At 34.8% G+C, this 16,334-nt stretch overlaps 1 protein-coding gene across 1 annotated transcript; it reads right to left on the reverse strand.

Moving 5' to 3' along the window:
- Positions 1-2,275: 2,275 nt before the first annotated feature.
- Positions 2,276-4,194, reverse strand: LOC144856286 (fibrocystin-L-like). Its single transcript, XM_078714241.1, has 4 exons — positions 4,152-4,194; positions 3,409-3,523; positions 2,751-2,896; positions 2,276-2,659 (listed from the first exon to the last, which is right to left on the reverse strand). The coding sequence occupies exons 3-4, from the start codon at positions 2,809-2,811 to the stop codon at positions 2,364-2,366; spliced, it is 357 nt and encodes a 118-aa protein (XP_078570367.1). The 5' UTR covers positions 2,812-2,896; positions 3,409-3,523; positions 4,152-4,194; the 3' UTR covers positions 2,276-2,363.
- Between the last annotated feature and the right edge of the window lie 12,140 nt (positions 4,195-16,334).

Below are 16,334 nucleotides of genomic sequence, written 5' to 3' on the forward strand. Positions count from 1 at the left end.
CTGGAGCTGTGTTCAGGAAATGAAGTCATAACGTTTGAGGATTCGTTGAACTCTCATATACATCTCATAAGTCTCTCCAATTGCAACGATAGACATAAATGTGCTGATGCGCTCTTGACATGTGTACCCATGACACCAGCCGTGATCTTGTGGTCCATTGATCAAATCAACATAACCGTTAGACACAATGACGATTGGTGAAGACGTCGTAATTCTGTGTCAGGATCAAGACTTTCAATAATCAACATAGCGTAATCGTAGTCATAGCATTCAAAAGCCTGCCAAGATTCATGCCATATGCAGTCTTCTGTACCAATGATACCTTAATGAAAAGAGCAGATTAGATAAAAGATTTTACTACCATTGATGTCTGTAACCATCATGCTTGGAATTCTATAATCCTATAATTCTAAGTCCACGTCTCGGATCTCTATCCCACTCGTATGCAGAATCAGGAATAACATAACCAGGCCGTGATCCTACTAGAATTCCACCATCTTCGTCTCTGATCATTGCATTCTTAAATGCATCACAATCCATCTCCACGCACTCAGAAGGATTAAAGACCCCTTCCCTTCAATTTGTGACGTTTTGTAAAAATAATACATATATTACTTTAAAAACATTAAACAAGGTCATTCCTTGTCTTAAATGTACGTTTTATGGTAAATTATGATAAAAAGTGAGAAACAATGCACTACCTATGTAGCTCGCGGCGAATGACCTCTCGTGGGCAGTCTTTAGGTCTAGCCTAGCTAGGCTGAGTTTTGTAGGCCTAGCCGGTAAACATCGGTAACGTACGAATATCGTATGCTAGTTATATACCTAGCCTGACGTTGTATAGTTGCTGCATTAATTGTCTTTCTATATTTGCCAGACTCCGTTGATACACAATGGGGAAAACCTGGTATTTTCGGTGAAAATTTATGAGTCTTCCATTTGTTTTGGCCTCACGATCAATCAAAAAGTGGGTGAATTACAGAAGAAAAACAAAAATATCAATCCGCACGCAATGCATTTTGGGATTTATAGCGGGCCGCTAAAATTACTAGAATCAACTTATTTTTCACATTTTTAACCATTTAAAGACAAAAAAGTTACCATATAATATTTATTTTTACATTAATTGTAGTTTGTGACCTTAAATTAGATCTAAAAAACGTAGGGAAAGGGGGTCTTTTTAACTTTACTGTAGTGTTAAGATTAAATGAAAAGTATTGTAGGTACAGTAAGTGTACTAGGTTGATGAAAATAATGCAATTAGCAAGTAAAGATACACAATGATTTACAATAACGTAACTTGGATAAATGCAAGCGGTCCGTAGATATATAGGATAAATACTATTAGTACTTACCCTAAATTATGTATATGTATGTAAACCCTGTTCTTGTCTCTGACTGTTACCTTCTTTGTACCTATAAGCATTCAGCTTCGTGTGTAAACAGTATGAGTATGCGTTTCCTGCAATAGAACTCAAACAATGGCAGTTGTTGGTTTGTCGAAGTAAGGACTAGGCTTGTCCAATTAAGGACCAGATTATGTCATGCTTTTACATACCTTGCAATCTTGTGCTTCCAGCAATAGCTGGGTAATTATGTATACCATGAAATTGAAAAAATTGAGCACCATTACATGAAATTTGCCCACACGAATCCAGCATTTCCGTTCTCTGGACGAGGTGCACGCTGTTTTGCACTTTGACCTGCATTCTCCGGTTGATTCTGAAATATTTACATGAAAATGTTAATGGAAAAATGTAATATTTTAATCAGAATTTATAAATTACGTAACTGATTACACAATGGAATGGCATTATAAGTACACGTTAAGAAAAAGGAGGTAGAAGAGTAAGAAAGTCCTTTGACAAATTTCCTTTCGAGTGAAAGTCAAGTATGCATATACTGTATAATATCTATACATTGATTTTATTTGACAGAATGCAAAATAGAGTTCCCCAAAATGAAAATATAATAAAAATTGAAATACAGAAAAAAAAAAAACATCTTTTAAAATGAATAATAAAAATGTTCATATTTATTGAAACTGTTTATATCTTTTCTTTTTTTTTTTGGTTTCCCACTTTTATTTCATCGTCATTAACATTGTTTCATTCATTATGATTTTTACATTTATACATTATCTAATCTAATTCATCATAATTACATAATATATACAGTATTCGGTTTGTAACATGCTATTTAATGTTACTGAACCTACCTGTAACTCATCGCAATCAAAGAACAGGCTTGTACCAATTATAAACGTCCATTCTCACACATACTTATCAACAGCTTCATGACTAAGAGAAGATGGCTCAATGACAAATGGCATCACCCCGATGTTGTTGTCAGCAAGAACAAGATCAGTCATTTACAACGGAACTCGAAATTTGGAAAAAGACTCCATAATCCCAATTCTTCCAGATGAAGAAATTGGCAATCTGTGTGCAGTCTCTCTGACCATCCCTCGTCATGAACACCGTGCAAAGAAGTATGGCCTTCGTTGTTGCTCCATTGACTTTCAACGTCACAATCTCCCCACTGACATGGTACAGCACCATCTCAGAGCCTACCACAGTGTTGTCTTGTAGGATGACATCTCTGGAGCTCTCAATTTCAATACCTGCTGGCCACGATATATCCTCAGCATTGTAGCGGTCTTGATATGTACCAGGAAAGACAGAACAGCAGATTAATCTAAAATGTAAGTTACTATATAAGGGAAAGAGAAGTATTTTGGCATTGCTTACCTGCTCCAACTGTGTGGTGAATTACATTATCCTGAATTGTTAGTCCTGAAGTACCAAACATCTCGATAGCAGGACTGAAGCCATTATGAAATGTATACAACCGCTGGACCTTCTACAGTAACTTCTCCAATATCCAAGAAAGCAACCTAAGGGAACATTATACTTACCCGTTGATTAAGTTAATTAACAATTGGGATGAAATATTTTACAGTACTTTGTACTTAATTTATTATTAACATTAAAACATATTTTAGTGTAAATTAAAAATAATTTTATTTTATAGTTGTTTATTTATAATTTAATTTAGCATTTACTTAAACTATAGGCTTAATATAATTAAGTTAAGTTATCTTGCCCAGTGGGCTAGTCACAACAAAAACCAAGCCCTGCTGAAATGGAAGCCTTATAATTCTTTTTTGCACTTTTTTTTATAAAAAGAAGAATTATCTGCAATTGCGCCATTGGCTGCAACAGTATTTTTAATTAATGATTTATGGTTTTTTTCAAATAACTACTGCATATATCACAATATATCACTTTTTAACAATTAGCCAGTAAATCATGGTCTGGTGTTAACATTCTGAATTTTCCACTGATGCAGTGATGCCTGAATTTCACTACACTGCATAAAATATTAGTAAGCCTATTATAAGATTACCTTTTCCTTCAAATAGAATACAGTAAATGTCCATCTGGGTCTTGTCTTCTAATATGCGATGCTTCAAAACACATATCCAGTCGTCTTCTGTTGGTCATTTTGAGATTTTTTTCTTCTGAAGAAACAATAACAATTCTATTAATTTTTTAATTAATTATTAATTATTAGGTCGTACAGACAGTGACCAACAACTTTATGTCTTGTCTGAAGAATCACCCAAGAACACAGACAAGTCAGCACAGATCTCGAATTATAAAATATTGCTTATTGAATCGATCAAAAGATGTGTACGGCGTAACAGTTAGCGTTATTTAAATATTCCTTGTTTTTAACTATATAAATATTGACTTTTTGGAACTGAAGTTGATTTATAAAAAGCATATAGGCCTATTTACATCGTATTTTTTACATATAACCCTGAATAGTCTTTGGTTTGGTGTTTAATATAGGACATGCGGATAGATTGTACTGTATTTATTAGGTATTGGTATGAATACAGGTCAACCCGTACCCATGCCAACTCGTACCCACCAACTCGTACCCAAATTTTGGCTTACTCGTACCCAAAATTTTGGCTGACCCGTACCCATCATTGGCTGGCCCGTACCCAAGTTTAATGCTATTTAAAGTATATTTATATTACATTTAAACCCAGTTTTATTACATTTTTAGATACCAATCATATGTTCGATATTATAATGGCAAAAACTATTGACCTAAAAAGTATAATAATATGTACAGACTCGTACGAAAAAAGCACAGCTTTCATCGTATTTGCGTACGTCGTATTTGGTCAAGTTAATACTTGAGGGCGCTGTTTTATATGGCTTTGTGGAAGATGTCAGTGGTCGGCTGTGCTGCATTCTGTTTTTTTTTTTCATTTTATGAGTTATTAATCTATTATTTTCTACGAATAGTAGTACACGGAAATTGAAATACCCACTAGTCTGTGATGATGAAAACTTGAATTATTAAAAGTAAACATGAATATCTTTTTTATACATAATTTGTATTTTCATTTTATTTTACAGATGATGAAGTAATGTGCTTTTTGAAAATCGTTTTAAAACGAATGGTTTTTGTTGTTTTGTTTTGCAAGTTTTGGAAAATGTTAAACTGTTTTAACATTTCGAAAATATTTAATACATTTTTAAGTAGTCACTCGTATTTTAAAATCACGAAACTATTGAGCATTTAGTAGTAGATTAGATTATTGCTGTTTATCTAGTATACAATGACGGATGTGAGAGTAATAATAAAAGGTAACCTCCAATAATTTAAAATTTAATTACAAACGACGACATTTGCTGTTATATACGTTTTCATTTTATAATGATTATTACTGTATTATTATGACTAAAAACCGAAATAAATTCTACTAAAACTTACAAAAATCATCTTATCGCTGACAGATACGTAAGTACTCAGACACGTGTAGGTAGGCCTTCAGAACGTTTATATTATTTTAGTAAAAAAGACGACATCCGTTGCCATGGAAAAACGATCGTAGTTCATTCATTTGTCTTATTTGACACATTATAGAATGCGTATTTTTTTTAAAAAAAGGGAATCCCTCGTCAGCAAAAACACGTAGCTGTATTGAGGAAACATCTACCAAAAATGTTTAATTACCGTAAACAAACAGATAATTTTACTGAATTATTTAAGAAAAAAAAATAAATAGAAAACGATCATACGCTACATTGCGTTGTCTATTTTTGGACACAATACAAATGGACCCGTACAAATGCGTTTTTTTTTTAATATTAAAGAGGAATCCCCATTCAGCAAAAACACGTAGCTGTTATAGAAGAAAATCTGCCAAAATGTTTAATTGCCTTACAGTACGACAGTACGTGATGATCATTTCACTGAATTATTAATAAATAAAATATATGGAAAACGATCATACGCCATTACTGAGTCGTCTCTTTGACGCCGACCCTATAAATGCGTGTTTTTTTATAATAAAAGGTTAATCCCGGTCAGCAAAAACACGTAACACGAAATCTACGAGTAATTAGACCCCATAGCCCTGCAGGCTTTTTGCTTAAAACAGCAGGGGCGGTCGCAGGACTATTTTAAGGGGGTTGCCCAAGAGTCCAGGGCCATAATAGAAACCAAGCATTTACGCCACAGGTTTGTAATTACTACAGCTTGGTTCCCACTAGAACGTAACGCAAGGACGTGAACGCAACGCAAGCGTTTTAACCAATGACAAGCGAAGTTATAGACAGTTAGCAATCACAATCGAATAAGCCATCGCTTGTGATTGGTCAATTCACTTGCGTTGCGTTACGTCCTTGCGTTGCGTCGCTAGTGGGAACCACGCTTACGGAAATTCGGCCTAATTTTACGGACGTAGAGAAATGAAAAAAAAAAATCCACTGACCGCCGTTAAATTGTGCGCGGTTAATTTTACGCTGCAGTCAGTCAATTTACATATAGACTCTTCCAACTTAACACTGAACTTCTTTAACGGACGTTAATGGTTAATATATGCCTATGATGAAGTGGGATCTAAATTTTAATTTAGTGGCAGAAAAAAAACATTTAGTATGAAATTAAGGGTGTTGCCCGGGCAACACCCCTGCGTCCGCCCCCTTGTTAAATCACCAATTTTAAATATACCAATACAATAGAAATAATAATTACTTGATCGAATGTAATCAGGGAAGATAATTAGAATAAAATAAAATAATAAAAATTGATAAGTATAAAATTATACGTTGTTGGTACTTTACCTGGGCTTAATTGAATTGTAATACTAACTATACAACAGTTAAAATATTTTTTTATTAATTAATGTTCTCTTAGTCTTACGTAAATAAAAAAGACACATCAAACATACGTTTATAAAACTATAATACTACATTTAAATAAATGTTAACAAATATATGCCTAATTAAACAAAGTCTACAATCAAATCAATGGTCATTTTTATTAGCACACATTTCACCGAGACCTGTAAAATAAAAAAACAATTTAAATATAAAAATATTCATACGGCAAAAGCATACCACTAGTTTTGCGCCGATCAAATCATTACAATACAAGTAATTATTCAAATTGGGTACGAGTAGGCCAAATAATGGGTACGAGTAAGCCAAAAATGGGTACGGGTAAGCCAAATAATGGGTACGAGTAAGCCAAATACTTGGGTACGAGTAAGCCAAATATTTAGGTACAAGTTGGCATGGGTACGGGTTGGTTTGGGTACGGGTTAGCCAAAGTGGGTACGAGTTGACCAATTATTTGGGTACGGGTTAGCCAAGTTGGGTACGAGTTGGCATGGGTACGAGTTGGTTTGGGTACGGGTTGACCAGCACCCATTGGGTATATAGGCTAGGCCAATACTAGGATGATAGGTCCCAGCATGTAGGCTAGCCTGCTGGGCCTAAAAAAAATAAACCTTAAACCAAAATTACATTTCCTAGTTTTTAGAATGAAAGATGTCAACAGGAAAACCAATTGATATCTAAGCTAGGCCTAATTGCATATAGGGTCTTCGGCCTAGGCTAGCTTGATACTAGACTAACGATATAGCCTTTATAGTAATAATAAATACTAGCCTAGCTAGGCCTTAGGCCTAACCCATTCCCATAAAAGAAAGAAGAAGAAAACAGATCTCTCATATAGGCCTAGCTAGCCTAACTAGGCCTAGAGCTATAATAGACTATAGGCCTAGTAGGCCTAGAGCTAATACTAGGCCTAGGCCTATTATTATGATTAGGCCTAGCCTAGGCCTAGGCTAGGCCTATTCTATTGTTGCAACCACTTTACCTTAAAAAAACAATTTGTATCCAAAGCTAATTTGATACGAAGACATCCTTCCACATTCCAATAAAAAAACTACTAGCTAGGGGCCTAGGCCTAGCTAAGTATAAAAAGTGTATTGCTATACAATACAATACAACGGATAGGTCAGCCAGGCCTAGGCTAGGCCGAAATCAAACTTCCCCGCAGGAGGTTCGTGCAAAAAAACACTTAAATAGGCCTAGGCCCACACTTTTTGAGACTCGTCAACTTATTGTTTAAGAATGCAGATATTTTTTGCCCCGTCGATATAAAATATTTTCCCGTAGAAGTAATTATTAGTTTATTACAAATTTTTCTGTAAGGTAGTAGTAATAGTATAGGATTTGGTAAATCATTTAATACAAATAAATATAAGTAGAACCACCAGAACTATTTCCGCTATACAGCCCTATTTAAAAATGGCCTGGTCTAAATTAACATTCTACCTACTACTACTAGGGAACGTAGGTTGGCCGAGGCACTCCGCCCCGCCCCCCCCCCCCCCCCCCCCCCCACTACAAGTCCTAGGCCTACCCGTTAGGCCAATTTCTCTCGCGTTGTGGTAATAAGGATACGCAGCTAAAGTGAATTTCCTCCGCTACACTGAACCACGAGCTAAGCCTACATATTTACCGATACTCGTCAATTTATTTTTATGGCATCAATGCTACACATTTTGCCCATTGATAATCCATTTTCTCCTACTAAAAGTACTTATTAATTTAATTCATTATGTCTATACTTTATTTATTTAGATATTTAGTTTCCGTTTCTTGTTGAATAAACTGCAAATAAATAAAGCTATTGTATTTCTAAAGGTTCCTTTAGCAAAATGGAATCATCTTTCCTATAGTATTATAAGAATACAAAAATATTTAGGATCTCGCTATAATTTATCTGGGCGATGTAGTCTGTGGGGTTAAAGAATACTCGAGCGGAAGAATACAACACATAATAACAATATCTATTACCAGTAAAACAGCGTCCTCTCTTATTATTTCGCATAGGTTTCAAATAACGGGGAAAAAAGTTAAGTAATATCTAATTATTGACTAATAATTACATTACATTTTAATATTTAATAACATAAATGTGTTCCACTCATAAAAGAGTATTTAATTCCAAAATTGTAATACAGTATATCGAAAAGTTAGATTTTTATTAGTGATAGAAATTTAGTATTATTTGGATAAAATAAAACTGTAAAAACATCATTCAAAAACCATCGTGGAAAAATACTTAACCAACTTCAATTTTGTTCAAATTTGGTACAATAATTCTATATGTATTTATTTATCTTTAGTATAAAAATTGGGTAATTTACTAGAATTTTAGATGATTTGGACATTTTTTATTTTTCAAAATATGATGCCTATGGTTCTATTATACATTTACAACATTTTTTTTACTAAAAGTGCGCCTAAGTTATTTTTTTTTTAAAAACTTGATACTAGTATTTTTCTTTTACATTATAACATTTGTGTAGTAAATTTTTCTTCTCATAAGCTATTATAGTGTAGGCCTACATTTATATTATAGTAGAACCCCTCGTTTAATTGGGAACAGCTCTTTTTACTATTTCGTCTTAACGTCTGTTTTTTTAACATTCGCCATTTACATTGCAAATTATAAATGGTATTATTATCTTTTAGTGGATTTAGAATAGCTAGAACATGTGTGATAGTAGTTTTGACTACACTATATCAGGGAAGAGTGAGATTAAAGCAGTCGTGAATTAAAATTTCAATAAAATTTGTCAACAAATATAATTTTACTATTTCTCCACGTCTGTTTTTTTAACATTCGCCATTTAGGCCTAGGCCTACGTCGCATTATAAATGGTATTATAATTTGTACTGGATTTGGAATAGCTAGAACAGTGTGTAGTTTAAACTATACTATATCAGGGGAGAGTGATTTTAAAGCAGTCTTAAATTAAAATGTCCATAACATTTGTCAACAAATATAATTTTGCGATTTCGCCTTAACGTCTGTTTTTTTTTACATTCGCCATTTGCATTATAAATGGTATTATTTTTATAATGGATTTGGAATAGCTAGAACATGTGTGTAGATCTTTTCCAGATGGATTTCTTTTCGAGATTTCTTTCAAACTAAATGAGGGGATCTGGTAGGTTCCCGCTCGGAGAAATAGTTTTTCTTACAAGATTTGAATAATCAACAATATCAACATTCAACAGTGTGGCGTGTTGACCGCAATGAATAACAATACCATCTTCCCCACTACACCTGCACCAACTCATTTGCATAATAACGCACGGCATACCAACTGATCAATATTTGTATAGGAGTAGCAATCAATGGGTTGGTTGGATAGCTGCTATTGTTCATCATTTAATTCATTGTATCAGTTGTTTTGATTTCTCATGATCAATTATTCACTTAATTCATTTCATTTATTCATGATCAAACCATGGAGAAAAGAATAATATTCTTTACTCCATGATCAAACACAGTAAAATGTAGTACATGGTTTGGAATAATGTTCGTTTGTTCAAAGTTAATAATTCAAATTGTGAAATTATTTATTACAATAATGCATATGTATTTAAATAAATAGAGAGAATACACTAGCCAGGCTAGGCATCGGCATCTTTACACATTTCTATTTATTTGTTCCTAATTTTCTGACATAACTTAGGTGTTCTTAAAATTGAGGGCGCCAAACATAAAATTTACGAGATCGGAAAGAGGCGGGAAGCCAAAAAAAAAATGATGGGTGTGCTCCCTTGCCTCTAGCACGGTAAGGCTCTCTCACAGCCTTGGGGGTACCACACATCAGATGCTTTGATGTTATTGCCTCATAATGTGTGGTGGAAAGGGGGACGTTTAAATCTGTGAACCCCAAACACAGAAGCTCGCATAGCTTTAACTCTTTTCCACCGACCGGCATGGGGTTTGAACCCACGATAATCGTGTTCCACGACGCTCTACCGACTGAGCTATCCGGCCCTCTGGTTAATAGCAAGGTTAAAACTAGATTCGTTTCCTCCTCAAAATTACATCATGAATATGCAAATTTATGACGTAACCATTAGAATGACGTAATATGAAGCTCGTATAAGACTATAATATTGTCAACTTTCATTACTGGTGTACATAGTGGCGCGGCATAACGGACGTAGTGCTCTAGTAACTATCGTTTGGATTTTCTCAGCTCTTCTAGCTGGGGTTCGAATCTCTACGGATTTTTTTTTTTTTAATAAATATAAAATGCTTTTCTTTTATTTTGAGAGATATATTAGAGAGTCAAGTAAATTGAGGTTAGGCAGGGGCTGGTCCTGGAGGATGGCATAATAATTGTCGCCGTTGGTATTTTAACGTATGTGCATGTTGCGTTTGCGCGGATAACCCGAACTCGTCAAAGTGACGAGTTCAAATCTAGTTTTAATTAGAGTTGCTAATTTACCAGAAATTGCCCTTTTTAAGGGTTGGGGTAGGGGTTTGGCCGCTTATAATTATGAACTGAAAAAAAACAACCTTTTTTCGTTAATTTTCTTTACATCTGGGGATCCAATAACCTGCATGATCTCTGAAATACTAAGCAGCATAATTGGTCAATCGCACCCAGGTCAACCGTACCCATGCCAACTCGTACCCACATTTTGGCTTACTCGTACCCAAAATTTTGGCCCACTCGTACCATGGAGTAAAGAATCATGGTACAAGTAAGCCAAATAATTAGGTAAGAGTTTGCATGGGTACGAGTTGGTTTGGGTTTGAGTTAGCCAAGTTGGGTACGAGTTGGCATGGTTACGGGTTGGTTTGGGTCCGTAAGGGTTAACCAGCACCCATTGGGGCCGATAATCTTAATCGTTGGGCCCGATAGCCAAAGCGTATCGTTTGTAAATCCGTTCCATTATAGTTTATAATTGAGTTCTCGGCAAACAATGTTTATTATTTAATGGTAGCAATTACCGTTTTTCCGTACGGCAGTACACCGGTTCGTTTCGGACTAAATCGACTCTTCGGTAAGCCACTTTCACCGAATGATGCTCACTGATGCGTGACAACAACCACAAGACAAACCGTGAGCAGAGTGACAGATTTATACATTACTCTACTGTAATATAATATTACGCAATAGTAATAATAATTTATTGGCACTGCACTTTTTTGTCAGTAGCACACTTCAACTTGTGAAGGTGCGTCCAAAGAAACAAGATCCAGCCACTGATACCCACAGTCATTTTTTCAGTATATATATATCTATATACATATACACACATACATCATATATATATAAATAATAAGATATTAATTAATTTAAAAAGTTATAAAATGAGATATAGAAACAATACAGCAATGTTTTTTATAGATTTTAAAGTCTTTGATTCTGTAGACAGATATTTTATGTTTAAAACTTTAGACAAATTTGGTTTTGGCATTCAATTTATACAATGGGTTAAAGTTATATATAACGATACTGAAAGTTACATTGTAAATAATGGATGGATGTCAGAAGGTGTTTTAATGAATAGAGGAATCCGTCAAGGTTGTCTCTCTCAGCGCTTTCATTTATTTTAGTTGTCGAAGTTATGGCAAAAAATATAAGAAATAATCATTTGTGTAAACGTATCAAATTGCCGTCAGTAACTAATGAAAATGTTAATGTAAAGATTAGCAGAAAGCCACTCCGCCTACTGTAAAATTCTCCTACATAAGATTTCTCCGGGAAAATATAATAATATATTTGTGTTTGTCTTAATGATGTGCGTGATTTAGGCTACTAGCATGTGTATGTGAATTTGGTGTAATGGTTATGTAACCAGCCTTTCAACTAACAATAGATTCTGTTAACTAACAATAGAACTGCAACGCCAAAAACAAACAACAATTTATATTTTCAAATTCCAAATCACAAATTATAACTCTCCACCTGTACCGTCCAAAGACAAGATATTTGACGTATTGAATAATTAAACTAGAAAGCCACTCCGCCTACTGTAAAATTCTCGTACATAAGATTTCTCCGGAAAAATATAATAATATATTTGTTGACTAACAATAGAACAGCAACGCCAAAAACAAACAAACAATTTATATTTTCAAATTACAAATCACAAATTATAACTCTGTATAACTCTCCACCTGTACCGTCCTTGGGTTAATGCTGACTTGCATCCTGATAAGCTATGAGCAAGTTAACCCCTCTCTCCACTGCAGCTCGGGTCTTCCGCCAGATCATAGAATACAGGTTTGTTAGGGTTGGCAAGGTGTCATAAAAAGCAAATAAAAATGAAATGCGGAATGGCTCCATTCTCCATGTTTCGGACCAAGTCACCTTCCTCTGGTAATTCCCATTTGATCCACGAACCCTATGCTCCCTACTCAACAGCCCTTGACTGTCTAACTTCATCTTCTCTTTCTCTGGCCTTAATTTTGAACCATCTCCCGTCTCTCTTTGTTCCATTGCTGGAAATGACTGTTTCCTAGACCCTGACTGCCGATACATGGGTTTCATATGATATCCCGTACCTTCAGACTGATTTATGCGCTTTGCACTACTTCTGCTTTGAGTCTCTCACGGAGCTGCACTTGGCCGCAAGTATTTCGTCATCATAGAATCAATAAACTTGGACCAGGAAATCGCACGTAATGCCCTTTCCTTGAGTCTAAATAACTCATCAAGATAATTTGGCAATGTACTACACCATTAATTATTATGTTGCTCAGTAATGGTTGAATGAGAGAATTGTATATCGTCAAAATAGCACAGATGGGGGAGAACAAGTCGAACTTTATATAGTATGCCAACATTGGGGCATTTTCTTTGTAGTAACATTGATGATGTGCTCCTTAAATGTGATATATTCATCGATATAAACTCCAAGGAATTTAGTCGATTTCACTCTATCATTTTATTGTTGACATAAATATTCAAATTCTCTGAGTTACTACTCTCTATCACCACCCGGAAATAGACAAATTGCCATCCAACTTTCGGAGGTATAATCGTTTAGTTTAGTTAACTTTGATGATGTAAAAATGCTGTATTGAAGATAAACAATGGTCACAGTGGGTCTGATGCTGTTTTACTTTTGAAACCCAGCTAGGTAATACAAACTGTTTTCTTCTGACATCTAAATCCGGTATATTATCTTTATTGATATGATTTCACGCTCATTACATGTTAAGAGATCGACTAAAAACTCATCGTAACCCTTTAACTACACGTAGCAGCTGTTATGACTGGGGAGTGGCGATAATTATTTTAATATTGGGGAGGTGTTCCGGGCGTTTATTCAAATAAATACCATCCTAATTGGTATAATTAATACATTATTCCGCGACACAGTGAGCCGTTTTGGCCTAAGAAGGAAGACGTTTTAGACGGCGTGCAACATGGGCAGAAGTATCCCATGGTCCTGACGGGACACAAATAGCGCATAGTATACATAAAGTCCTGGCAGCTTACTCAACATCTCGGCTATCGGGGTTTCATTCAATTTCAAACAAAAGCTCTTATCATCAATTCTCTCGATGTAATTTTATATAATTATTTCCCACAATTTACTCCTATGTTTTATGAATATATTTAATTTGACCTTTATGTACTACAGTACTATACCATGGAGGTATACCTCCATGACTATACCTTCACACGCGCGGTCCGAAAATAAACAAAAATCAAAATGGCTATCGCCACCAAGCACCAACGGCCAACTTAGTTGAAACAGAGAGTTGTTTTACAACTCCCTGTTTGAAACCAACCATGCAGGGAACTTTCAAGGTGATTGACACACCTTACCGTGAACCCGGAAATTACTTACCGCGCGTAAAGTTAAAATTTACCGATTGAAATCAGAAAATTTCTTATAAAACCCTTTATAATATCTTCCTAAGATAGAAATATGGAACAATATCGTAATAGTGGAAACTAATCTTATCAAATCTACGTTTCGCGGTACATCTGAGATAGATAAGGTAGGTATCCAAGGCGGAGATTAGTACCGAAGTTTTTACATTGTGCTCACCTATGTCAGAATTAACCATAATTTATATATAGATAATGCATGTGGCGGGGAGTTTATTCGAGAAAATTGGGCGAGAGTGGTATTCGAGGGCGGCGTATATAATATATTACATGATGAATATACTTAGGTACTAAGTACTGAAATTACAGGACAACGCCGCGTGCGGTCCTCTAGCGGCAGTAACACGCTGACACTCGGTATGCGCATGGAATTATAATTCTAATTATTACTACATGTTACATAGTAAGTAAATCTATCGTTCGGCATAAGTTATCAACGCTATATTAACACGTTCGGACTTCGTTAGTGTACGTTTAACCATAAGGTATCGCAACGTTCTGTACACGTTCCTTGTATGTTGTGTACATGTCCACCTCGTTATGAATAGAAACTTTGAAACATTCGTGACTTCTCTGTCCAAATAAAGACGCTACATATAAACTGGATTAAAATGTTGTTTAATGACAACATGGGCAAGTGAAAAGAAATTCCACTATTCTACTTCTCCAAAATAAGACAGAGGGACTGCTGTCTAAATATGACCAATGTGAACGATCTAAATAAGACTATTCTAAATAAGCTAACTTTTCAGTCTTTAGCTACCTTTAATCGGACAAAACAACCAGAAATTGTAATGACATAATGAACAAAATATATGGGGTAATAATAAGATTATCCTAAAGAGAAATCCTCTATACTGTACGTTAAGCACTGGATTGATTCCGGTTTTATTACAATTAGTAAATAAATATGGGTTTATAGATTCGGACACATTATTAAGAAAATTAAAACGAAAACAAAAATTGGTTAGCAGAATTTACATGAAATATGCAATATAAGCTTTGAGAATATCACAATTGGAACAGATAAACAGTATACAAACACCCTTATTACATATGGTTGTTTCTGTACAATAAAGCCAAAGTGTACCTTTTATTCGCTCAATAGCCTGTTACTGTGTGATGCCTCTTTTTATTTAGTTTTCATTGATTGTAATGACTGATTATGCTATAAAGTATTTGTCACACAGCCGCAACTACGGCTCTTTCGGACATGTAATTTCTGTTAACCACCGGTAAACAACGGTAAATAGCCACAACTGTACACATATAAATGTAAAAAGTAAATTTAATAATCACGTTTGGCAAAACAATTCTTTCCTTTCTAATCCAAACCCCACCAAAAAAAAAATCCCCACAAAAAAAAAACCCAACCAATTCTCAAACAATGATACAGTATCCCTATTCCCCACACACTTTATAAATATACAATTCCCCAAATTTCCCAATCCTTCCAGACAAAATATCAACAATCTTCTTATTGTCAAATAAATTCCCGAAACCCCCCTTTCAAATACAATAATATCACAAGATGAATAATTAAACGAATAATAAATGTCCACAATATCGTTCCTTCTTGCCTTCTCTCCTACGCTGACCCGAAAACAAATTAGAAAGATAAAAGTTAAAACGATTCTGCAACTAAACAACTCCCACGCCTCTGCTCCCGTTCTGCCGGTATTCCCAATTATAATTCTTCTCAAACTGCAACTATTTTCTGACATATAAATAAATTAAATATAAAGTTAAAGTGTTTCTTGATGTTCTGTACGGCAATCCGCTCCCCGACCAATTATTTCTTTCTCCTTTTCCACGTAAAGTTACTCTTCAATACTTTCAACAATTCTTTAAATGCAACTAATTCTGCTATTTCCAACAGTTATTTCTTCCTTCAATTTACATACACAATTTCAATTAATCCTCAGTAATCTCAACAATTAACAGTTCTACATTTAAGTACAGCCTTATAGTATTACTTCCATTTCACTATTTATTTTACTTTATGTATCTCACTTTAATTCCTTTATGCTTCTGCTTTATCACCACAACAATTACTTTCTTCTCCACTGTACGTCTTAGTTTCTCATATCAATGTTCACCTATCCATTTCTTGCTTAACATAACATAGCCCTCCTTCTCTGTCTCCTCTTATTTTTCATCTCCTTCAAATGTACACATACCACCACCTTATCCTTCTCCACCAATAAGCAACTCACACACTAATTTAACTCTTATACCTCTCCTCCAATCAGCAAACTCCACACAATCCTTCTCTGCAACACAAATACTC

Source organism: Antedon bifida, chromosome 11, assembly GCF_963402885.1.
Source record: "Antedon bifida chromosome 11, ecAntBifi1.1, whole genome shotgun sequence".
NCBI lineage: Eukaryota > Metazoa > Echinodermata > Crinoidea > Comatulida > Antedonidae > Antedon > Antedon bifida.